This window comes from Hippoglossus hippoglossus, chromosome 4 (assembly GCF_009819705.1).
Source record: "Hippoglossus hippoglossus isolate fHipHip1 chromosome 4, fHipHip1.pri, whole genome shotgun sequence".
Lineage (NCBI taxonomy): Eukaryota > Metazoa > Chordata > Actinopteri > Pleuronectiformes > Pleuronectidae > Hippoglossus > Hippoglossus hippoglossus.
Genome location: NC_047154.1, coordinates 22891441 through 22916429, shown reverse-complemented (window position 1 = coordinate 22916429; position 24989 = coordinate 22891441). Strand labels below are relative to the sequence as shown.

Sequence of the window (24989 nt, the reverse complement as noted above, 5' to 3'; positions counted from 1 at the left end):
CAGAGCAAATAATGAAGCTGCGTGCAGGCAAGCTGAATAACAAGAACGTTCTTCAAGCTCAGCATGAGCCGTCCCTGCGTGAATAGAAGTTGGGAGGGAGAGAAAGGGGGACATCGTCTTTAAGAATTAATTTATGTGTTTGGTGTCATGAAGGATAATTCAGTACAAATTTACAGACGGAAACGACTCTGACCCAGATAAGGTAGCTGGAGAAATGAAACCCCCGTTCCACACCGCAGATAATCAGTGCGACACACATTTTGTGGACCCATACAGAATGTTTGTTTGTGTGTCTTGTCAGAACAAGATCATGGGCCGCTATCCCAGAAAATTCCCCCCCCCCCCCTCTGTGCTTTGTCAACTTCTGAGCACCAATAATAGCTCCGCTGCTCCGATGTCCTTAGAAAACAAAGTTCAGGGAACGTTTCGAGACAAATAGATAAATAACTGACACACAAAACGTGACGAGAGCAGGGAAAACATTTACTCATTCATTACATTTTATTTATGTTCTTGATGCAGAGTTGTGTATTGTTTTATTAATGCACACCCCCTCTCTCTCTTTACAGCCTGTCCTCAGGGCACCTTTAAGTCCTTCCAGGGGGGAGGATTGTGTCAGCAGTGTCCGCTCAACAGTCGCTCCACCATCGAGGCGGCCACCCTCTGCGGCTGCTGGAACGGCTTTTACCGCGGCGACATGGACAAACCTGAGGACGTGTGCACCAGTGAGTCCGTCTGTCTCTCTGTCAAACAAAGGCAACACACACACAAACAAACACAATAAACCTGTCAATAGTGCAGTCAGGTGTGATTCTGCCTCAGGACGACCGATACAGGTTCATGAACACATGATCTTTGGTCTCAAGCTACCGATAGCTGTCGTATTAGAGCTTATCAATGCTCGACATTACTGGCCCTGCCACGGCTCAATATTAAACAACTCAAACAAAAAATCAATATCTGCTTCTCATTTCTAATTCCGACTCTAATTCCGTGCGCCTCACTCGGAGTCAGTGTGCCGCAGCGTTCCCCCGCCCTCGTTTGGGGAATTTGGGAGCAGTAAGTAATAACGCTGCCACGTTCCTCTGGCGTTTCCATTGAGGTGAATATGTGTTTAGTGTGTTGAAGAGGCGACATTGCTATTCAAGACGAGGCACGGAGTCAGACAAATGCAGGCTCCTCGTTCCACAGAGAGACGCTGTAAGTAGGTTAAAACATGAATCACTTTGGACTGTCGAGCGACTGTGCAGCTCGTCTCAAACCGTGGGCCACGCTGCGTATGTGCACAGGTGCATGTGTGTGTGTGTATGTGCACAGGTAGGTGTGTGTGTGTTACGTCCTGGTGACCTGGATAGACGATTCTTTTTTGGGCAGTGTTGAAAAACTCTCATTCACAAGATGGACTTTATTTTACAGTTACATTCATTAACTTTGAGTTGGGAATCATCTCCTCATGTTGACTAAATAATGCATTACTGATTATTCCCTTTATGTATGAAAAGAGATGTGTCTGTTTCAAACAATGTGACGTCAATGACCACGTACTTGCACGCGTCCTTTACATTGGCATGGTTGTTAAGCACTACATCCACTAGAGGGCAGCACAGAGCGGAGAGTTTCTGACAACAACAAACGTGGCGATGGTGGACAAGGTTTTGATGATGTGCTTCTTAGGAAAGACGTTAAACAGCGCGTTGGAAATCGTCCAACTTATCAATGGGCTGAGGCTCTTCGCAAAAGGTTTCCACCGTTGGTGAAGTTGTTGGCTACGCTGCCCCTCATGATTTCAGGTGGTATTGCTTTGTTCACATGTTCCGGGGTTCCAACCAATTGCCAGGCAAGTTCCTCTTTGTGTGGAGTTGTGCGTTTTCTCTCCACGCCTGTTTCCTCCCACAGAGAACACGTTTGTCTATCGCTATATGTCAGCTCTGTCCAGGGGGCCACCAACAGTGTCAGCTGGGATCAGCTCCAGACCTCTGTGACTCTGTGAGATCAACAAATTCTTCAAAAGAATTAGTGGTATAGATAATAAGTCTAATCTGGGAAACATACATAAAGCTAAAGGTACATTTCACAATTAGTTACAACACTATTCTGCAGCTCGCTTTGCTTTCACACCACAAACAAACCACAGCACGCTTGGAAGTAAGGAGACAACTTTTCACACTTACATTTATATCGTCCTCACCAGCCTGTTTGAACCAAAAGCAAATGGTCGTGAGTGTTAAATTTACCAAACGCGTGGAACCAAATGCAGACAAAGACAAACTCTGGGTTCTGAGTAAAAATGAGGAAGTGGTTTATTTTTATCGAAACACAGAGATTGTTGAGGGGGTTTGGGGAGTCCAGGGGTTTCCGTGGTGAGGCTGAGAATCCAGGTAATGTATCAGGTGAGTGATTGGAATCTGTGTGGCTGGTGTAATGCAGACAGGTGAGTTTTTGGCAGAAGGGGAACAGGCTCTGAAGACGAATGGAGAACGGGCACGGATTAGAACAGAGGCAAAAGCAACAAGCAAGATCACAAAATGTTCAAGCGCAACTGAGCCAGCCAGCAGAGAGAGAGAGATCCACCTAAAGATTTAATCCACTTACAGGGTTTACAGCTCATTTTGAATGTCTTACACTGAAAACGTGAAAATTAGGGCTACATGTTTGAAGTTGTTTTTATTCAGTTACAATATACTAAACCTCAAAGTGGCAATTTTAGAAGTGTTTTTTTTTTTTTGAGTAATGAAACAATTTATAAGGTTAACTTATTCCGACAACAAAGCAAACCCATGAAAAGCTTCACCTCAAACAACAGCAGCACCTTTGAATTGATGCTGACAGAAGAAAACATCGTTCTCAGGGGAAAGGAGGGAAACACCGAGGGACCTTTAATTCAAAGGCAAAAACAAATTGAGGTTAACATTTTTTTTCATGGATGAAAAGTATAAAAAGACAGAAAAGTACATGTGCTCTATGTAGTTTTTTATTGTTAGAATGTATGAAGGAGCTTCACTTTCTGTTTGGTACGAACTCAATCAGATCAGTGAAATGAAGAGTGTGGATGTAGTTGCCTGAAAACCTGCCTCACACTGAACCTCGTGGGCTGCAGGTGTGTGTTTGAACTGTATATGTGAACGTGCTGTTGCCAGGATGTGTCCTGTTCTTATTAACATGATATTTAAAACGCCTTGAGGGAGTTCCTTCAAATCTGGTGCAAATATTCAGTTTAATCACTAGATGAGCTGATTAAATTTTGGTGGTCGAAGGCCAGCCTTGTGAAAGCCATATCTCAGGAACACCCCCAGACAATCTTTTCAAATTTGGTACAAACATTCACTTTGACTCACAGATGAACTGATTTGAATTTGGTGAGCGCAGTTTTGGTCTAGTGAAGAAAACAATCTGAGGAAATGTCTTCGAATTTAGTGCAAACTTTCACTGGTCAAGAAGAACAACTATCTTATAGTTTTTGGATGCAATTGGAATGGATACAGTCGGCTTTCACTCCTGGGTCAACGACTCTTCACGGGTAAAGAGAAAGAGAAAGACCAGCTCCTACACAGGCAATGGGAAAGGAGTCGATCGCCTTTTTAGGGGGTTTAAACGTAATTAAAGCCACTTATTTTGGGGTAAAAGATGTTTTGGACTGAAGGATGACCTGGTTAGACTTTGGCTGTCAAAGGTCAAAGATCACTGTGATCATACAAAACCCTTTTTTTTCATCGTGGACACATAACCATAAGATCGCATCGAGATAATCCTCAAATTTACTTAAACTCAAAGATCAACAGATGAGATTTCAGTGGTCAAAGGTCACGGTGACCTCATCATCGTGAATGCAGTGTGTCAGGAACACCTGGAGTGACTGACATGACTCTGGTTGACTGATGCATACGACTGCAGAGCACGCGTTCTGGTTTAAGTGTATATTTGTGTTTAGGGCCGATTGATACGATGGAAGCAATTTAGAAAACAGGGGGAAAAGTGCAGTTTGTGTCTCAAACTCCCTGAAGTGTGTGAAATGGTGTTTTATTGTCGCAGCAGTAAAAATGTGTTTGTAATCTCTTTTCCTGAATTAGAATGCGTGTGTGTGCTGCGAGATATTAAGTGTCTGACTGCGTTGAAGAATTTGTTTTTGTTCTGTTCAGATGAAAACAAGATTGAGTGAGTATCTGTGTCAGCACACCGCATGCGCCCGTGTGCATATAATTATGAATGCACAGCTTTTGACGGGTCCTGTCTCTCTCAGCGGGAACGTTCAGAAGATCATGCTGCTTAGATTTTCACCCCCCTACTGATTGTTAGTACTGACTGCGCCAAGGTTGAATACCCATTTTATCTCGGCAGTTTTTCGTCTCGACGTGTCACGCTGTCTGTCTGTGTGTCGGAGTGTCTGCGATGCATGTGAGCAGTCAAGGAAAAGTGAAGCCGCTCGGTGTAACCTTGTGAAAACTCAGGGTTTTGTGTTGTAGTGCCGTAAAAACCAGAGTTTCTGCTCACATCAAAGATTTGAGCTGAAAGAAAAGACAAAGAGACGAAAGGACTCTGATTCTCTGACTGGTAGTGGAGACGTACTATAGCTCACAGCCCTGTTTAAACCTGTCTGTGTTGAATGGGCTGTTCACTTGGCCTGTGGTGATGCTGGTTGCAGCTTTATTTATGAAACATGAAGAAAGTGGACCTGCAGTAATAGAGCTGAGACCGGCTGCAGGACCCTGAAACCACGCCACCGCTGCCTTGGGAAAATCTACTTGATTGTTCACGTTGACTTTTTGTCTGGTCTGTGTCCCATCTACTAACATGGAGGAGGCAGGGTTTATGACCTGCACTGCAGCCAGCCACCAGGGGGCGATCCAGATGTCAGATACACATGTGTTAATGGGGAACATGTGCTGTACTACTCCTGCTTACAATAAATAAATACATAAATTAATAAATAAATCAAATATGGCATATACTCACATTTACACTTATCGTAAGTGAAAGTTGTATTAACCGGAAACATTTCCAAAACACAACACCTAAACAAAATGGCAGCCTGCTGGTGCAACAGTTTACTCCACTGACATCTTGTGATAATAAACATATCCATATGGAAGCAGTTACTACGAAGCACTTCATTAAAAGAACAAATGATTTACTGAGTCGCACCATAATGAAGTTTGATTGCATCCAGGTGTGTTGCATTGAGCCGATTCACCGGATTAATATCTGCATCACTGTGGCACACACACACACACACACACACACACACACACACACACACACACACACACACACACACTCACACTCACACACTCACACTCTGTTCTTATCCTCCCATCATCTCTCTCCAGGTGTCCCCTCAGCTCCTCGCAATCTGGTCTCAGTCGTCAACCAGACGTCGGTGCTGCTGGAGTGGCACACGCCGCGGGACACGGGCCACCGCGGCGACCTGTCTTACAACGTGGTGTGCCGCCGGTGCCACAGCAACGAGCGCCGGGCGTGTCAGCCGTGTGACGACAGCGTGGTGTTCGTCCCAGGCAAGCGGCGGTTGAGGGACACGATGGCGGAGATCAGCAAGCTGCGGGCGCACACGTCGTACACCTTCGACGTACAGGTCGGTCCCTGAGGAGGAGGGGGGGGGGCTTGTTTAGGTTCACATGTTTTTTAGCTGCTGCTTTGTGGAGGATCACAGGTGGATTCATCCTGGATTCACAGTGGACTCAAATTACCCAGAATCCCATGCAACACATACCTCTCCACTGTTGATCTGTATGTTCATAGCTTCTCTACAACTGCAGCTACATACACAACCAGCTATTGGCTCCTTGATGCGTTCAACTCTTTGCTTCAAATGCAAATAGCCGCAGATATTTGCCATGATGCTCGAGCACACTGAGGCTACATCGATATTTTTTCTGACACGCAGGCCTTTTGTGCACAATCTGCAGTTTTATCATGTCGTCTGAAAACACACAGAAGTCTATGAAGCTTGTGCAGCGTCGAACGCTCACTGCATCAAAGCCGAATGTCTCAGTGAAGATAACCTGCTGCGTCGTCGTTCAGGGACGAGAGTTTGTAACTTAAACTTCTCCATGTAGCCAGAGGAGGTTGAAGTCAGAGTTCAGTGGGTCGATTACAGAGAATTACATTTTTGTTTTTGTTTTGAATCCACTCAAATTTAAAGTATAAAATCTTTAACACAGAGAGACGCTGATGAATAATGCGGCCTGGACCTGTCACGGGTTCATCTTCCTTTTAATCTGTTTTGGGATGCACCGATCAATACAGATGTATGAATGCATCAGTAGAATAACATTATTGATTATGAAAGTTTTGAGAGTATTTTTTTTTACTGAAGAAAGAGATGAATTATTACACTTTTGACACCTACTCCAACAAGCCAAAGTCATCTTAAGAACTTAACTTGCGGAATTAGTTTTATGTAGCGTGTGAATATCACCTCCAAGGCTAACTCCTTATCTCGCCAGGTTTAAGAAAGTCAAAAATAATTCTGATATCTTTCCATTTATTCGGATTCGAACACAAATGTTCTGGGTTGTTTCTTCATTAATGTCTCAAGCCTCCACAAATTCTCATAGAGATTGGTTCAGTGTTTTTTTGAGTAATCAATGAAAACAGAGCCTCGTGGACTGAAGTAATAAAGAATGGAGTTGATAAAAGCTGTGAAACCAAAGCTTCACTCATCTCCTGCCTTTTGTTTCATGATTTGCACATTTACCCAACAGCTCTGTACATTTTAGTGACATATTCCACACATTTTTGTATCTTCAGTTTTTATTTGTAAAGCTTTCACTTGTGATTCTGCTCTTGTACTTTACGTTCTTAACTTTATTGTTCTCTTGATTCCAGAATTTCTATAAACAATAAACAAAGAACTAAATAACAAATAAACTGACACTTCAATATGTTCATGATGCAGTTGATTGTCTACGTGTGGTTTAAAGTCAGTTTACCTCAGTTGCTACAGTGTGTGTAGCAACAGAAACAAACGGGGTAAAGGACTTTAAGTGTTCTGTTACAATAAGTATTAATGTTAATGCCTCTGAGGTGGAATCACTGACTACACTTTATATTCTGCAGGCAATCAATGGAGTCTCCAACAAGAGCCCTTACCCCGCCCAGCATCTGTCAATCAACATAACAACCAATCAGGCTGGTGAGTGGGGGGGAGGGCAGTGGCTGTGTGATGCTGTGTGTAACTTTAATCGTGTGTGTGTGTGTGTGTGTGTGTGTGTGTGTGTGTGTGTGTGTGTGTGTGTGTGTGTGTGTGTGTGTGTGTGTGTGTGTGTGTGTGTGTGTGTGTGTGTGTGTGTGTGAGAGCATACCCTGGGGCATGGTGGATTAAGCGAGGGAGGGATGACTCGGGGATAAATGAAATTGAGCTACAGTCCTTTAATTCATAAAACATGTCATCTGTCATCCTCTGTCTCCTTTTCTCTCCTGCACATCAACAGCTTTTATCCTCTTTCCCTCTTTCCATCCGTCTCCCTCTCTCTCTCTCTCTCTCTCTCACTTCCCCCCCCCCCCCCCCCCCCCACTCAATCTCTTGACATTACGATTCTTCGAGACCATAAAGTGAGCTGAGTTACTGCTACATCAGTTCTTTATAGAGACGGACTCAAGTGATATTTCCACCGCCGCCCAGATTTAGATTTGAAAGCTGCTTTCCTCGTCACATCATTTACCTCATCTACGGCAGCCCGGGCTTGTTCCTTATCAAAACATAATCCCTTCTCACCTTGCTGCTGCTGCTGCTTACTGAGCACATATGCCTCCGCAGTCGGGTACAGGACTCTCTTATTCCTGAAATCTTTTAGGACTCAACAAGAAGTCATTTATTTTCAGGTTGATTTCACTTTGTGGGGATTAAAATTTTTGGTGAAACGTTTTTGAGCTTGTTTCGTTGAGCCCGAGGAAGTGAAACCTACCGTTAAGAGGCGGCCTATTGTGGTATTGTGAAACTCCATCAGGTGACAGCTCAGCTCATCCTGTTGTATTATGGCTGCACTAGAAGTGGCTCTTGATGTGTGACAGCGTTTACTGAGGATTATGGGAGTCACATGATGCTGTGTCACATTCAAACTATCTCCCAGCATTTTTGGAGAGGACTAAAGAATTTTTCATGATATATCCACGTCCTGTCGTCATCACTTGCGTTGTCTGGGCGTGCGTTTAACTTTGGTTCTGTTGTCAATTGGGCTGTTGTATTCAATAACTTTAGGAATCAACACGAAACACGGAAACTAGAAGCCATCCTGTGAGCTCTTGTTATTTTCCCATTGTTTGATGCTGTCTCAATTGGTAGTAAAAGTTCAAACTATCAAAATACATGTTTTCAGACAGCAAACAAACTGAACCATGAGGGGGGGGGCAAAACTTCGGTCAGTTCGTCTGGATCTTGGGTCGATTGTTTTAGTTCGGACAAAACTGAAAAGTCCGAAGTTTCGGCCCAAACAAGGTGTGAAAGTTCCCCAAGTTTCCTTTTAAGATGCTCACTGTTAATGGAGTTTGGATCAATTTGACGCTTCTCACACTTGTGTAGTGTCGGTCTCTCCGTCTCAGATGAAAACCATCACATAAAAAACAGCTAACAGCTTCCAGTTCCGAAAAAACTATGAGTGAAAACACATTGCAGACATAACTCTTGCTTCTCCATCAGTGACAAGTGCTGTGATTTGATTTCATGAGCCGGGATAAGGAAGTGGTTTTTCTCCTCTGGGTGTAAATAATCCTCGACAATACATCATTACATTACACTCTATATCTATACTTCTGGATTTGTGGCGTTTAAGCTTGTCGGCAAATCTTTTAACTGTCTAACTGATTGTGTACTTGTGTGTGTGTGTGTGTGTGTGTTTTATTTTTTACAGCTCCCTCAGTAGTTCCCATAATGCACCAAGTCAGCTCAACAAGCCGCAGTTTCTCGTTGTCATGGCCACCGCCTGAACAGCCCAACGGAATTATCCTCGACTACGAGATACGATACTATGACAAGGTAGAGTGGGATGACTAACGCCCGTGTGTCTTTGTTTGTGTGTGTTTTTGTGTTGTTGTTATGGTCACAGCCAGGAATCCATTAGAGTCGATAAAACAGGTGAATCAGTATCAACTGCGTCAAAGTCATTTATTATCCAGACTCGTCCTGGGGAGCAGATTTTTACAAGAAAACACAACAGTTCATTAGTTTTTACACAGATGCAGGATAAATGAACCAGTCAGAGAAACACAAGGATTTAGTTCAGGGATGCACGAAAACACAAAACCATCGGGGTGATTCGATTAAGATGCTGTATTTTTTTACTAAGTCAGATGAAAAGATTTACAAGCCACCAAACTCAATGTGTCTATTAAAGAGGAAGCAACAGCCAGGAGACGCTAGCTTAGCTTAGCGCGCACACGCTGGGTTTCGCAGAGGTAATAAAATCCACGACCATGTCTGAAGTCGTCTAATAACACGTTGTGTGTCATTCTTTAATCGATGCAAAAACCCAAGTCCTGTCATTGCCGTAAGGTTGCCAGGCAACAAGCTGAGATTTCTGAAAGTCAAAGAAATATTGCCCCATAATACCGAAAATTGTCGCTGTCAGTTTTATATGATTAAACGTTTTAATAAGCATATTTAGAGTTGGTGGTACTCAGATTTTTTTTACCTCTGGGCAGAGTCATTCTATTGATTGAGCTAATCTAAGCTAACCATCTCCTTGTGTTTATAACTCATCCAATGCTAATGTTCTTACAATTATATAAAACAACAACAACATCTATGTAACTCTAACAATTCAAAAGCTATTAAGAAATGCTGCAGGTCAATGAGGAGAAAGAACCTTTTAATAAATGCAGTATTTTCTTCCATGAGAAAATCACCCCAATTTGAAAAAAAGTTGTTTTTTAAATAAATATTTGATGGCAGGATGTTGCGATAAATCTTTCCAGTTATTTTACCAAAGACTAAATAAATCAATGTCCACTGCACACACACAAAACAATGAGAGATGTATGTCGACAACAACCTCACTTAAAATAATAATGATCACACAGTAACGTATCGTTTTATGGATTTAAGCAACATTCAGTTGGCCTCACTTCTTCTAGATCAATAAGTTACAAAGCCTGATGTACTTCTTAATGCAGCTGCTAGCAGTAGCCATGTTGATAATGGTATTGGTATTAACATCAGCGGGAAACACTGGGGGTCAAAGTCGTTACTTTCTCGTCACAACAAGAAAACCACTGGTTGATTAAAGAAATCATCATTACTGTGAGTTCAGCAGCTGGAAAGTGTTCGGTGCCTCTCGAGACGCGACACGATGATTAATAAATGACGGCTGAAGGCAGAACCCTGTCAACACATTGCTTCTGTTTTAGATTAATAACTCCTGTAATTGATTTATTTCCTCTCTCGTTTGTGCCAGATGTCTAATTTAAGAGTTGAGTTCATGTATCATCTTTTTTTTTTTTTTACCGTATTATTTCCTCATAAGTCAGGATTAGTCTTGGAGCTATTATGCATATTTCATGTTGCCTGCAGTCACACTGACAAGGTTGTACAATGACGGGAAGCCGTTTCTTATTATTTTTTTATTCCAGCACAGATAAACTCCTGATAATAGTCACGCAGAAAAAATAATCTTTGGTTCATTAGCATCTGGTTTCCAGTGAGCTCTTGTCAAACTGAACTTTGGAAGAAAAGTGCAGCTTTGGGCCAAAGGATGTGCAATTAAATTATCTTTAAAAAAAGTAACAAAAGAAACAGTGAGGACTCGTGCACATCTCATGGGTCTTCTGCCGGCTCCCCTTCACTTCAATCGCTAGAAGAAACATTAGCTCATAAAAGTTTAAAAACACAATTATGGACAGTCATTTTCTTTTAACCCCCACAAACCTACAAAGAAAGTTTTATATTTTTGCCTTTGCTGGGTTTATTCTCTCAGTCAGATGTTTTATTGCTGTTGCCGTCCTAGTTGAGTCATTAAATATTTTATAATTTTTTTTTAACAAGCGGCAGAAGGTGAAACTACATATTTAATAGCTGTTTTATAGGAATGTAATACATCAGCCGTCCCAGTCATTTTCCCTGTGATGCCATGACATGTTCTTCCTGCTCTCGTGCAGTTTTTCATTATGGTTTCTGGCTGTGTGGTGATGGCTGCGTATATTCTGCACAAGTCTGTGGGGAGAAATGTTAAAGTCTCTGTTTGGACCTCAGTATCTGCTGAAACCAGTACAAGCCACTGGTTCTACCTAGAACAGGTGTTAATGCCGAGCTCCCCCTGCAGTGGATGGTAAAAACTGTATGTTTTATGAGTGTAAAGCAATTTTGGATCATTGTGAAACTGTGGTGGGACTAATTGGGATGTGGCAAGTTGGATATGTCTAGAAAATCTCCAGAGAGGCAGGAAACATCCTTATAAAGTTTCTGCACCTCGACTGCTCTTTTCAGTACAAACAAGCAGTTGTTCTACTCGGCGCTCCCTCCAGATGTTTGACCTCCTTACTCTCTTTCTAAGGACGAGCACAGCAGCCTCCTTATGGACAAAACTCCTCTTGACACTTTTATCCATGATCTCATTCTTTCAGTCACTGCTCGAAGGTCGTGATCGTAGATCAGGGTTAGAACATGGAGACACTGGTCAAATTAAGAGCTTCACTTTCACCGTAGCAGCCACATTTCAATCAAGAGAGACTTCTAGAGACGCAAATGAAAAAGAGAGAATTGGAAGGAAATGGATAAATCAGACCCCAGCGGGAAGTAGGATGCAGTGGAAGAAGTCCTATCTATGAATTAGGTGCTTTGGATATGAAGGACACTGGTGGTGGTGATTAGGAGCGGAGCACGAAGATGGGACATCTGATGAGAGCTTCTGATTGGATGGTTTGAAAAGGAGATGACCACGTATTCTGAGTTGAGGTGGTGCAGATGGGTCATCTATCGTGGTACTCAACTGAACATTTTATACTTTGACAGCTTACAGGTGATTGGCTCAAGGCGTGTCAGGCTGTGATTGGCCCCTTCTGAGACTTTGTCATTGTCGAGGACTTTGTGCGTCCTTTGTGAATTCACCGAACCTGAATTAAAAACACCAGATCCCTGCTCCAGCACGGCAGGGAGACCAGTGCCGCCCCCTGGAGCCGGACCAGGGAGGAGAAATCAACAGCCAGAATCTGGAGGCTGCCAGGACGAATGCCCACCACTTCCACAAATAGACACTGATGAACTGCGGCTCACCGTAACTCATGTTGATTCCTCACTGCTCAGGCTCCTGTTCAGATTTGAAGGAAGATGGAAGACAGGTCCTGTAGCAGCAACAGTAACTATCAACCCCTCCGTGTTTTGCAAAGGAGAATAAAACATGAATGCGATGATGAAAAGTGTCACCCCCCCTCTTCCAGACATCTTGAGAGCACTATCTCCGTATCTGAATCTCTTAACGACAAAAAGACTAAAGCAGCGATTTACAATCTCTGCTGTAGTGGAGGCTGTTGAAATCCCAGCTCCTAAACTCCTGTGCTCCGTGAGGCTGTCTGACTGAAGCAATCAGGCCTCCAGCTGTTCTGTTGTGGACAAGGTCTTAAACCTGTAAGAACCAGGAGACGGCGGCGCAGAACGCTGTCAGAGTGCAGTGATCAAAGACCTTCAAACCTGGGGCACCAATGACGGCTTCTGATTCAGGGGGCGAATCGTTGAAGACCTGATTGCTTTCCCATCAAAGACATGCTGCTCGGAGAAAGAAGGGAGAAAAAAAACTAAAAGAAACGGCAATTTGTGGCTGCACATCTTGTCTCTCTTTGTTATTCAGTCAATGGAAAGCGATGCCTGTTTGAAGAAGAAGAATTAAAAGCGTATCTATATCACCTAAAGCTAGGCACCCAGAATATCCTCATCTTTTTCTGAAGCCGAGCCAACTGCTTGCAAAGACGGATCGACTTTCACCGCAGTCGGATAAAAAGACAACGAGCCAAGCACCTACGAGGGATTGTGTAGGATGCACAGAAAGGTACAAGATGCCTCCTCGTCCACTGCCCACATTTTGAATCCCTGCCATCTTAGTTTTTTTTTTCCTTTTTTACAGAAAATAGTTTTTGGCATTCTTTGGGGGAAACCACATCATTTCTCTGCACTAATTTCTTTCCTTTTCTTAATACTTACTGACATTCCTTAACTCGCTGAAAGTCTCCAAACAGAAAGTGCAAACTTTAAATGCTGGAGACTCTCGTCAGTTCTCTTTCTTATCTATTCTCTTTGATGAAAACACTCGGGCACGCTGAGTAAAGTCCATGACTCCAGAGGGCTCGCTCACAGATTTCAATTTTCCTGCACAACGGAGTATGCGGCTGTGATTTCACCGCGCTGCACAGGAGGAAGAGAGAAAATGTGTTTGTGTGTCGTTTTTTTTATTGTTGGGGATATTATCGCTGCTTTGAGAGATCGTGGCGTTGATCAGTATCCTCATGTAAAATCCTACGTGACTGTTTAAATACAGCAGTAACACAACCATTCATCACTTAGTAATTAAACAACAACTCTGAGGTACGCCTCCCAACATGTATGTTGATGCTTTGGATAATTGCTTTCAACTACTTAACCAAAGCAAATTAACCAATAATCTTTGTTTGCAATCATCATTCATAACCTTGGCCTCCTACAGGTATGTATTTTAATGAGATTAAAGTCTTAACCATGTTATATTCCAACCAGGCTTTTCTCCATCTGACTCTTATGTTAGGAAATGCTACTTAAGATGATCAACACATGCAGATCCAGTGTCTAATGTGCGATGCAATGGAAGCTAGGTCATAACTAGGAAATGTTACACAAAGAGATCTTCCAGAGCTCATTGAGTGGGATTCATCTACAATTAGTGAAGTGGATTTATGCCTTTTATCATCATTCCAAGAGGGAAACGTTTGCAGATCCTTCTGTGCAGAGCTCACTGTAATTCAAACTCACTGCTGATTGTCCTTGTCAGAAAAAACTATTCAGCAAGTCGTAGAATGAGCTGTTTACATTTTTCTGAAGAGTCACTTGTTGTTGTCATGAAAATACTGAGTCTCCTCTCAAGAGTAAAAGCTGAAGTAGTTTGCCTGCTGCGAAACGTCTTAGGGAAGAGTTCTGGTTGTTGAAAATGATAAAAAAAAAATGTATTTGAGTATGTAGCCTACTTTAGTCCGAATAAGTCCCAACTCATGACAATACACTTTTTACATATTTTAAATATGTTGAAAACTGCAGTTAAACAAGGCTTTTTTATTTGTGCTGGAGTGTCTGTTTAAATCTCCTCAAACCTTCTTGCCACAACAATTCAGAACAGATAAAACACTTAGAAACCAGGTTGTACTGCTCCTCACAATAATGAAAACAGGTAAAAGATCTCACGCGGTGATATTGGTGTAAACAAGAGGAGAAGAATCTTCTACAATACGAGTGTTCCTCACGAGGTGGGGGGGTGCTGCTTAGCTCCCATATATTCCAAAGTTCTGGTAACGGAGAAAGTTCCAGGAGCAGCAGACAAAGAAAGCGAAAAAAGTTTGGGACTCTGCCTCTCGGAGTGCAATTAGACTGAGTCGAGGACAGAGTGGAGCAGTGCACTCTGGGAGATGAACTGTAGCTGCAGTCTGACAGTCACAGATAAAAACCAGCACTTAGTAAAAAAAAATCAGGGCAGCGACTTTATTGTAAGTCGGCCGTATTTTCTGCAGCCTTTTGCTTTCAGGTTATTTAACATGGAAGCCAATTAAGATTCCGACTCAGAGACTTAAAGTTTGTCTTCTCATTGTCTCCTCTTGTCATTCTTCTATCCTTGATATTCATCTGAAGAAGAGAGAAATGCTGTATTTTACGCTGTAGACAAGCCGAAGGCATAAAGTGACTAATTTTAGCTCCTGGCTCCAAGTGAAGACGTCCTCAGGGAGCAGTTTGATAAGCCAGACAACTGCAGCGCACCTCCTTTTTCTGCTACTTTGTCATTTCTCCACCTTCCTTTTCTCCATTTTCTCCTCCTCCTCTTCCTCCACCAGCCCCACCCCCACTCCCTCACCTCCTCCTACCCTCTTAGCCACTCTGTAGATAATGAGGTTTTAATGTAGTAAATTTGATATGGTGCAGGGAGGCAGGATTTTCCCCCCACTACTTATCTCTGGCTACCAGACATTCCCAGATGGGCTGTCCCCTAACCTCTTCGCTGTGGCAAGCATAGAGCCCACCCCCATCACTCAAACACACACACACACACACACACACACACACACCTCCAAACCCCAACCCTGACACAACACTCCCCATTTCTGTGGTCACTCCTAAATATAACTCTCTATATCTTATTCCCCCTCAGCAACTCTACAGTTGTCTCGTCCTTATTATCACAGGAGGATTAGTCGAGTCTGGTTGTCGTACAATTTTCCGTATATAGAGAAAGGGTTTGTTCTCGTTTGGGTTTTTTTTCCCCGATACTGGTGCTAAACCGAACTCTGCATTGGGATTTGATCCGGTAGGTTTCGGTACCCAACCCTATACATAGATCTATATGGTAAAAGGACCTAATTCATGTCTTCTGTGTTCTATCCACAGAGCTTTTTTATCAAGCCGTACTCCTACTCTAATGGAACAGCCTTCAGGGACCATTTAGGGTTCAGTGTGTTGCCCACTTTGACATGGGAGGAGGCAGGGATCAAACCACCGACCCTCTGGTTACCTATTTCTCTCAGATAAAAAACTGCAGCGCCTGTGGCTCTACCTCCTAATCCACAGTCATCCTCCATAGATCAAGCTCCTGTGTGTATGCAGCAATGACATTGACATCTCATATGATAATAACCACAGTATTAAGATGATTGTTAATAAGAATAATAATGTTAACGCTAATAAATCTCAATCGTCTCGAACCCAGTTTTCATTTGATAACCCTCCTTCTCTCTAACCTCCACCAACCATCGCTCTCTTCCCACTTTTCCCCCCCGATGAACTCTCCTCATCACCTTCATCATCTCTCCTCCTCTCCTCCGAGCTCTGCTGTCGACCCTTCCGCCTCCTTCATCCTCGCAGCCTGATTCGCTCCCACTCCTTTCATGCCATCATCACACCATATCTGTCTCTCTCTGGACCGCTTCCGACTCTGCCGCAGTAAAAACCTTTTTATCTGTGAGACATGGGTGACGGGAAGCACAGAAGGAGGGCAGACGGAGATGGAGGTAAAACGTTGTAGCCGAGGCTTTATGAGATGGACCTGATACGTCTGATGGCTAATCCACCTCGGGAGGAGGGCGGCGGTGGGGGAGAGGGGGGACAGACGCTCAGGTAGACCCATCGCTCTGGGCAACAGCTAATTAACCACAGAGCGCCGGAGGGATGACGTGTTTGCAGGAAAAAAGGGGAAAGAATGAAAAGAGGATAGGAGGGAGATGGGAAGCAGCATGAAGGAGGAGAAAGAAGAAAGGATTTAAGAGGATTAGGCAAGAGAAATATGAAGAAGGGAGTGGAGGGGCAAAATGAATGATGACAGGAGGGTAGATGAAGTGATGACGAAGGAAAGAGGTTGTGAAATGGTCAGTAAGCTGCATTTAAGAGCATCAGTTTGTGTTTTTCAACCCAAAAGGTTTTAGCTCCTGCCTTGTTTGGTCTGAACCTTCTGACTTTTCAGTTTAGTCTGAACCGAAATTACAGGTGTTGAAACTTGCCTCTGACCAGGGAGGTGGTCTCTGTTTGGATCAGAGTGAACTTCACTGGTTCATGTTGAGCCACAAACGGTTCTGTTTTGAAATGTGTCACAATAAAGACTCTGCTTAGCTGCATCTTTTATTAATAGTTGCTACAACTTGGTTTCTCGGGATAAACTTTAATTTTTTTAAATCTACAATCTACCACAGGGTAAAAATGCAAAACGTTATTTTATTGTAATGTTTTTAAATGTATGAACATATAAATTGGGACAGACAGAGACCCTTTAAGCTTTTAGAAACCAAAAGTAGTTGAAGTTATTTCAACTGTCCTTTTTTTTAACTGTTGGAAAGAATTGGGGAAATTAAAAAGAACGTGATAGAGACCGGCTTGGTGTGATAAAGATCTAAGATTGAATTAAAACTCCAGATGTTGCAGCTGCTCGGTCCTGCCAGGACGTCTGTAGAGTTTGAAGTCCGAACTAATTAATCTCGTGTCAGCTGAAAGCCAAAATCTTCAGTCTCCTTTTAGTATTATACTGCGTCTTGGCCGACCGTGAAACATGACCACCTGTCTCTGCACCGTCCTGCAGTCCCAGTCATCGCACCTGAACAGCTCAGTGGTCCAGAGCGAGGCGCCCAACATGGTTCTGGAGGGACTGAGGCCTGGAACCGGCTACGTGGTCCAGGTGAGGGCCCGCACTGTGGCTGGCTACGGAGCCTACAGCAGAGAGATGCTCTTCCAAACACTCACCGACGGTAAGTGGGTTAGTGTTTGGTTAAAGTGTGTGTGTGTGTGTGTGTGTGTGTGTGTGTGTGTGTGTGTGTGTGTGTGTGTGTGTGTGTGTGTGTGTGTGTGTGTGTGTGTGTGTGTGTGTGTGTGTGTGTGTGTGTGTGTGTGGGCGAGCAGCGTTTTTATGGTGTGGAGGAAAGAGTGCAGGACTAAGAGAGAGAGATTTGTGTGAGGTTGAGCAAGAGTGAAAATCTGTCTGTGGCCTGTAATGATATTTTATGTGTGTATTATAGGGAGAAACTGCCAGGTGTATATTTTGCCTTCCAGATATTCTCGGTTGTGTGTATGTGAGAGCGTCTTAAAAATATAAAAATAATACCCCTCTATCCAATTTGTCTTCTCGTGTTTGTGTGTGTCTGTGTTTGTGTAGATGAGTATAAGTCAGAGCTGGGACAGCAGCTCTCCATGATTGCCGGCTCTTTAGTGGCTGGAGTGTGTATCGTCTCATTGGTTGCTATCGCCATCATCTGTTCCAGGTAACACACACACACACACACACATGCATCTTTTACATATGCAACCGAACATTCTGCATACATGTGTATAAATGTATAATCCCCAGAATTAGAGGCACAAGTTTGGAGATCTAATGAAATTGCTGTGGTGCACTTCTATTTTTCCATTTGATTGCATAACAGTTTTAAAGTGGAGACACTCTGTGAAACACTTGAAGTCTGTGAAGCCCCGTGAAGAGCAACACGCTGCCTCCTCTGTTTATAGCATGATGCAATGCATTTCTTTGGTTCCATTCCAAAATAAAAGCAGCACACACGGAACAGTACAGTCACCAAATATTAATGAATACTAAAAAACTTTTTTAGACTCTTTATTTTATCTCGACCCAGTTGAAGAAAGAATGAAACTACATTTCAGACTAAATTTCTGTTTTCTTGCCACTTTTGTCCATAAAATCTCTCCGTGCACGTTGTTGTCTGCAGGAGACGGCAGCTGAAGGAGAGTTTGTACGGTGACAAGCTGCCGCAGTACAACACAGGAGGTACGTGTTCACTTATTAAATAACATCTACTCCCACACATCAACCTTTATATTTGAACTTTCTCATCTTCTCTTCAGAGGCGACTCTGAGGCCTGACATGTTCAGCGGCCCCACCCCCACCGTGACCTTTCCCACCCTGTCTGAGGGTCACAGTTCACCGGGGGTCAAGATCTACATCGACCCCTTCACCTACGAGGACCCCAACGAGGCGGTGCGGGAGTTTGCCAAGGAAATCGACCCGTCCTGTGTGAAAATAGAGGAAGTAGTCGGATCAGGTAGAGATATTCATAGACAAAATATCCCTAAACCTCTGGCTTACCCTCTGACTCCTCTGTCTCGTGGTGTTTCAATCGTCTGTTTGAAGAAAAACTCAACAATCGCCTGATTATTTTTCATCAAAAACATCGTGCATTCGTTCTATTTGTGCGAGAGCGTTGAAGAGTTGAAGAGTGAGAAGAAAGTCGCAGGCCACAGCGACTTTAAACTGCATCAAAGGGGTTGAGTTAGAAGAGTAAACCTCGGCTTCCTTAATGAGACCAACTGTCACATGAAGCGGCAGATACTCAGTAAATTAATCAATTTCTTCGACTGCCAAACTTTTTGTGTCGATGAGAAAAGATCTGGAAACGCACAATCCCGATTTATTATTTTTTTTGCTTTATTTTTTTTCTCTTTGAAGTCAGGAGAGATGTTTTATTCATGCGGAAAACTTTCACAGGAATAAATTAAAACTGTCTTCATGCATTCTCTTTGGCTATCCGCGCTCGCACTGTAAAAATGCTGTGTGATGTTCGGCAAATGTTGGATGTGAAGTCCCAGAGCTTCCCCTGGAATATTTTTGGTGCAGTTGCAGTTTTGCATTTCATCTGCTGGATGGGAAAAGGGGGGGGAAAAGAGATGGAAGCATGAAAGGAAAAATTAGGGAAAATGTGCAGTTCCGAGCAACAAGTGCTTCGTTTTACCTCTGATCCCCGAATAATGAACTTTAAACATAATAACATACAAAACAAACATCAAATATAAATTTGGAAAACATTCTTAAAATCACAAGGTCAGAGATGAGTTCACTGTGGGCACGGTGTGAACGTCCAGTGACAGCACAACATGAATTTAGGAATAAATCCAGTTATCATTAATTAAGCAGGATATCATCTTTTGGGCTACATGTAGAAAAATTAAATTACAAAGGTGCTCTCAAATAATCTCAACTTTAAATATTTAAAGCCTTATATAATCTTTGTATTTGTCACTAGTTTACTGCTGTAAATACTGAAGAAGTTTTAGTTTGGAAACTTAAACAACTCGCTCACTTACTCAAACTCAATTCAGAAATCCTCACTCTTACTTTTCACCACTGTTGTTTCTCATTAGTTTAACTCAAAGTTTTCAACCAGCTGCTGTAGGAGACACACACCCGCCTGTCCAGTGGACAGTGGTCACGTGATGTGCTTGTCTGGACAGAGATGGTTTTAGTTTTATAACACATAACACTAGTACGGATGTAGTCTTGGAGAACAACACATAAAATACATTTGTGTATATGAGGCCATCTTAACAGTTTAATTGCTGCATTCTGTTCTTAAATACTGAAACTTAAAGAGAAGACATGTCAATGTGTTTTCACCACAGCTGTTAAAAATTACTGTCCAGGTTGAGACTTAATTTGTTTTCTTTTAAGATGTTTTTTAGGCATTTTATACCGTTATTGATGGGAAATGAAATGAGGGGAGGGACAGAGAGAGCGAGAGAGAGAGTGAACACATACAGCAAAAGAACAGGTGACCTGGGTCGGAATCGAACCTGTGGCTGAGTCGAAACCGCAGCTGCTCCAGGAGGGTTAAACCTTCTGTATATTCCCGCTGGCTGCAGGCAGACATGACTGCAAACAGTGCATCTGCCAATGATTCTTTCATTCCAGTATATTCTTCACTTTTTCCACAACAGCTTGTGTCTGCAAATATACTTTAATCTGAAAAAACAACTGCGTGCTTTTGCTATATCAAAGTAATTACTGAACTTTTGCACGTTTTTCTATTCAAGGCGAGTTCTTTTTGGCCTCAGCCCATCTTAGATGGAGGAATGTTTTTACTTCACATGTTATACCCCTGATATCTCAAAATTTTATTTTCAGTAAACCGAAGCCAATCAAACCCAAATGGCCGCGGAGCTCTGGGTGAAAAAGGTCACGAACCAGATTGAGACCCTCAGCGCTGCGGGTGTGTGCTCTGGGCTTTGGACTGTTGAGCCACTGTGAGAGGATTTCTGTAATCCCTCCGTTTCTCGCTTTATTTCTCTCAGGGGAAGGTTTCTCACCTCAGCTAGAGGTGACAGAGGAGCTATGAAAACGACGGGGGGGGGGGGGATAGAGGGGAAAATATGAGGCCGGGGTGATATGAGATGTGGCCGGACTGTGAGCCCTTAAAAGCCTGAAATCTCTCCCATTCTGCCGTGATAGAAAGTGAACCCGCCCTTTCTTTCTCTTCCCTTCCCCATCACGACGGTTTCTCTCCGTCTTTCTTTGATTATTTCCTGTTATCTTCATCCCTCTCTATGATTCAGCGTCTCTGGAGTTTCAGAGCTTGTTTGCTGGGAGAGAAATGCTAAAACAAAGAAGCAGGGTTTTGTGGGGAGGGCATAGAACAACAGATTGAGGAGGGAAGATAAAAAGGAGACAGCACCCTGAGGAGATAATAAAAATATCTCACCTTACTCTCGCTTCCTCTGTGAAAACGCCCCGCTCCTTTCTTCCTTCCTTGTTACTATCACTCCCACTGTAAGAAGTGTAGAAATAAGCAATTATATCTCACCTGACAGCTCCGCAAATTTACTTTGAGTACAGTACATTTAGAAATACTGTAGATTTAAGATGAGATTTATTATACTCAGTATTTTCTCCAGTGCTCCACCCTCTCCTTGACCGCCTCTCATCTCACTCCTTCCCTCCTGCGTCCTCTCTTTTATTTTTCCCTCTGTCATTCCCTCCGTCTCCTGGTTTACAGCACTGACAGTAGATATATTTTAATGAGCAGTGAGATGCGGAGCAGAGATCACACAGAGACAGGACGACACAGCCTGTCATCCAATTCCCATCACTCATCCATTATTCACGCAGCGATTTTTTATCTCGGCGATGAGGACTTTTATTTTGAAGTGATATTCAATTTTCATATCCCAGAGCAGCATATGGCTGCGTTTATTGTGACAAAATACATCAAGAGTCTGCACAGAAAGGACATTTTCTGTACATCGAGCAAGTTCATTGAGGTTTAAACGCATTGCATAAAGAAACACGACACATGAGCAAGTCTCTGTAACCATCAATCCATCCATTATCTGTGCAGCTCGTGCTTTAAGGGTTGTGGGGGGGCTGGGAACAAATCCCTGCTGATATTGGACGAGCGGCGGGGGTCACCTTGGACACAGCCTACGGTCAATTTAATGCCGATTCATGGTTTTGCGTCAAAGTTACGCTGCAGGTACGCATGTAGCCGATAGGTGCGTGTGCGTCCCCCTGCAATTACACCACCAAAACACTAGTGGGCGTAGAGTTTCTATGCTGCTGTGTTGAGTTTCTTCCAACAAGACGTGTATTTACAAATTCTCTGGCGAATCTGTTTACTTCAGAACAAGTGTGAAATGGGCTTAAGAGTCTCAGATCAACCTAATACCAACCTGCTTGTCTCTGGAGTGTGGGAGGAGGCAGCAGTTCTTGCTGTGAGGTGACAGTACTAACCAAGGTCTTCATAAGTAAATAACTAACACTGGGGAGTCTCACAGTCTTGGCCTCTCCTGCATGTATGTTTATGACCTAAGAGTTATTTCTGGTCAGGAATCGAATGCCTAGATTTTTACCTATTTAGAAAATACAGTGGCCACAGAGATCTCAGCTCAATATATTATTGGTACAAGTCATAAAAGTGTTTTAGCTACAAGACAAACTGCAGGCAGGGGTTGAACTCGTGAACTTTATGTTTCAGTACAGTCTGTTTCTGCTTCTCCACGAGGGCACCTGGCTGCCTTTGCTTAAAACAAGACGTGACTGATGGTTGTGACCAAGAACCGTAGACATAATAATGACACTGTTGACTCTGTCTCTTTTATTTCATTTGCCACGCAGCACTTCTCTTATCCCTGAAAGTAGTTCTTGAGGGGATTTCATTTTTGTTGTTCTTTCAGTCTCCAAAAACATCCCATTAATGTGCCTCTGAGCGAAAAACTTCAGTTTGCATCAACAGAGCTGCTCAGTGTGAGACTGAGGATGTAGCTTCTCCTTCTCGTCTCAGCCGTCTCGTCTAAAAACTAAAACTATCTCCATCAGGACAAGTTCCTTAGCTCTGTATCAGAAACTCCTCGTCCACACTAACCAAGTGACAACCCCCCATGACGCCGCCCATTGGATTGTGAGCTGCTGCTTTGACATTGGCATTGCGTCTAGCGCCATTTTGGTTTTTGAATCCAGAAGTCACCTTTTTTCCCCTGGGGGACCAGGGGGTGGAGCCTAACTAAGGAGCTTGAGGACACTATAGCCCTCCTACACCTGTGACTTGCACCCATTGGACAGTACTAGCTGTCAATCACAGTATCGACGCCCCAAATGCAGACTGTAAATCGTCTTTTTGACTCTAAATGGGATAAATATTTACTGACGTTATAAATCAAATGAGAAGAAGAGTCATTTTCTCATAGACTTCTATATAAAATTGCTTCTTTTTTTTTGCAACCTGTGTAGTCGCCCTCTGCTGGTCATTCAAGAGAAGACAGTTTTCAAACCTTGATTCATACAGCCAATGATATTTACGCACATATCACATGACTATTCACCGACACTGGTTATGTGCATGCCACTGTAAACAGGAAGCAGACTGTCCAAACTAAAACATGGTTTTGTGGCTGTTGCCTCATCAGTGGTTCGTGTGATTAACATGACTTGTAGACCCGTCATTACAGTTAGATGAATCGTTTCATTTAGAATATAAGTAAAAGGTGCCCAAATAATGTGAACTTCAGTCCATCTCTTTAGTTTTTCCTGTTTTATTTGTTAGATTATTTATAGTTTTATTTCCTGTCTTTAGTTGTCTGGTTTGTTGATGAGTTCATTACATCTCCTTGTCTTTCTCCCTCTCAGATGCGTTCACGTTTTCTATTCAACTTTCTTTCCTTGGTTCCTGTGTGTATTTTTTGTATTTTGACCTTCTCGCCTGCTTTTTGTGGATTTTTGGATTCTTGCCTCTGCCTCCTGGATTTGTTTCCTAGTCTTGGAGCTTCCTTTACTGCTTCACCTTCCCCGAGGCCTTGTCTTCACTTTGAAATAAATCACTAAACTGCATTTTGCTTTTTCTCAGCCAGTATATGTGGGTCCTGTTCTCAGAGATGTTGTCTACCTTGCTTGCACCAGTTGTTACAATCTGATTTCACAACTGACCCGTTCTACATCATAATGTTTGACTTTTAAATGTAACAGGGTCACTGTTCTCTGAAAAGTACCTTGTCATTTTTGTCTTAGGTGAGTTCGGCGAGGTGTACAAAGGCCGCCTGAAGCCCGTTGGGAAAAAGGAAATTTCCGTGGCCATCAAGACCCTGAAGGTGGGCTACTCCGAGAGGCAGAGGAGGGACTTCTTGTCCGAGGCGTCAATCATGGGCCAGTTTGACCAACCGAACATCATCAGACTGGAGGGCGTGGTCACCAAGAGCCGGCCCACGATGATCATCACGGAGATGATGGAGAACGGAGCTCTGGACTCGTTTCTCCGGGTAAATAACAAATCCACACAAGCACACGCAGTGAACTCCGGCACTTTATATCATATTTAAGGCTGTGATTGGTCCAACCTGTCTTCAGGTGCCAGGTCAGACTTTCTGCAAGAGTGGACAGACGCAAGCTCACAGTGTTCAGGCCAAACAGTTGAACTTATTCTGGAGATTTCTATCCAATCACCTGGTCCTCATCAGATTGAATTTGCGCAGTTGCCATGGAAATGTAGATGTTAAGATACTTTTCATGATTCCGAAGCACCTCAGGGACTAAAGAAATGAGTTCATTCGTTAATCTAAAAATAGTATTTGACAAAACAGTCTCAACTTAAAGCCCCTTGAAAATTCCACCATACCATTAAATATTCATGAATAAATAAGCAACAATCAAATGTAAAAACAAACCCTTCAAATGTTCGACTTCAAACCAGCAAGAAGAGACAGAGTCTCAGAAGTGAAGCAACAAAAAAAAAGTGTCAGTGTGATCACGAAGGACCCATCAGTCATCGTAAGAAGCCGACTGAGGAAATGTGTCTTCATTAGTTAAGGTCCACGTTCTCGCTTTCAATCATATCACAAGGTCCTCGGTGGCAGAAATGTCTCCTTAAAAAAAGTCTGCACCTCCAAAAATAACACAAAAACACTGACGTGATGAAGAATAACATGCACGTCCTGCTATATATATGTATAGGAGACGATATCTTACAGGAGTCAGAAGTCAAGTCTGTGAGATAGATAACAGATTCCAGCAAAGAGAAAAAACAAACAGGATTGAAATAGAAAACTGTGAGAACTTAAAATGAA

General features: G+C 43.0%; 1 protein-coding gene across 1 annotated transcript in view; it reads left to right on the top strand.

Annotated features, from left to right (window-relative positions):
- LOC117759856 (ephrin type-B receptor 1-like) overlaps positions 1-24989 on the top strand; it is a 76563-nt gene that overhangs the window by 36001 nt on the left and 15573 nt on the right. The window contains exons 6-14 of the mRNA XM_034582318.1: positions 570-725; positions 5325-5587; positions 7075-7150; positions 8865-8989; positions 17238-17403; positions 17808-17913; positions 18376-18434; positions 18512-18709; positions 23938-24185. Of these exons, the coding sequence (XP_034438209.1) occupies positions 570-725; positions 5325-5587; positions 7075-7150; positions 8865-8989; positions 17238-17403; positions 17808-17913; positions 18376-18434; positions 18512-18709; positions 23938-24185 (1397 nt within the window). The remainder of the gene's footprint in view (positions 1-569; positions 726-5324; positions 5588-7074; positions 7151-8864; positions 8990-17237; positions 17404-17807; positions 17914-18375; positions 18435-18511; positions 18710-23937; positions 24186-24989) is intronic.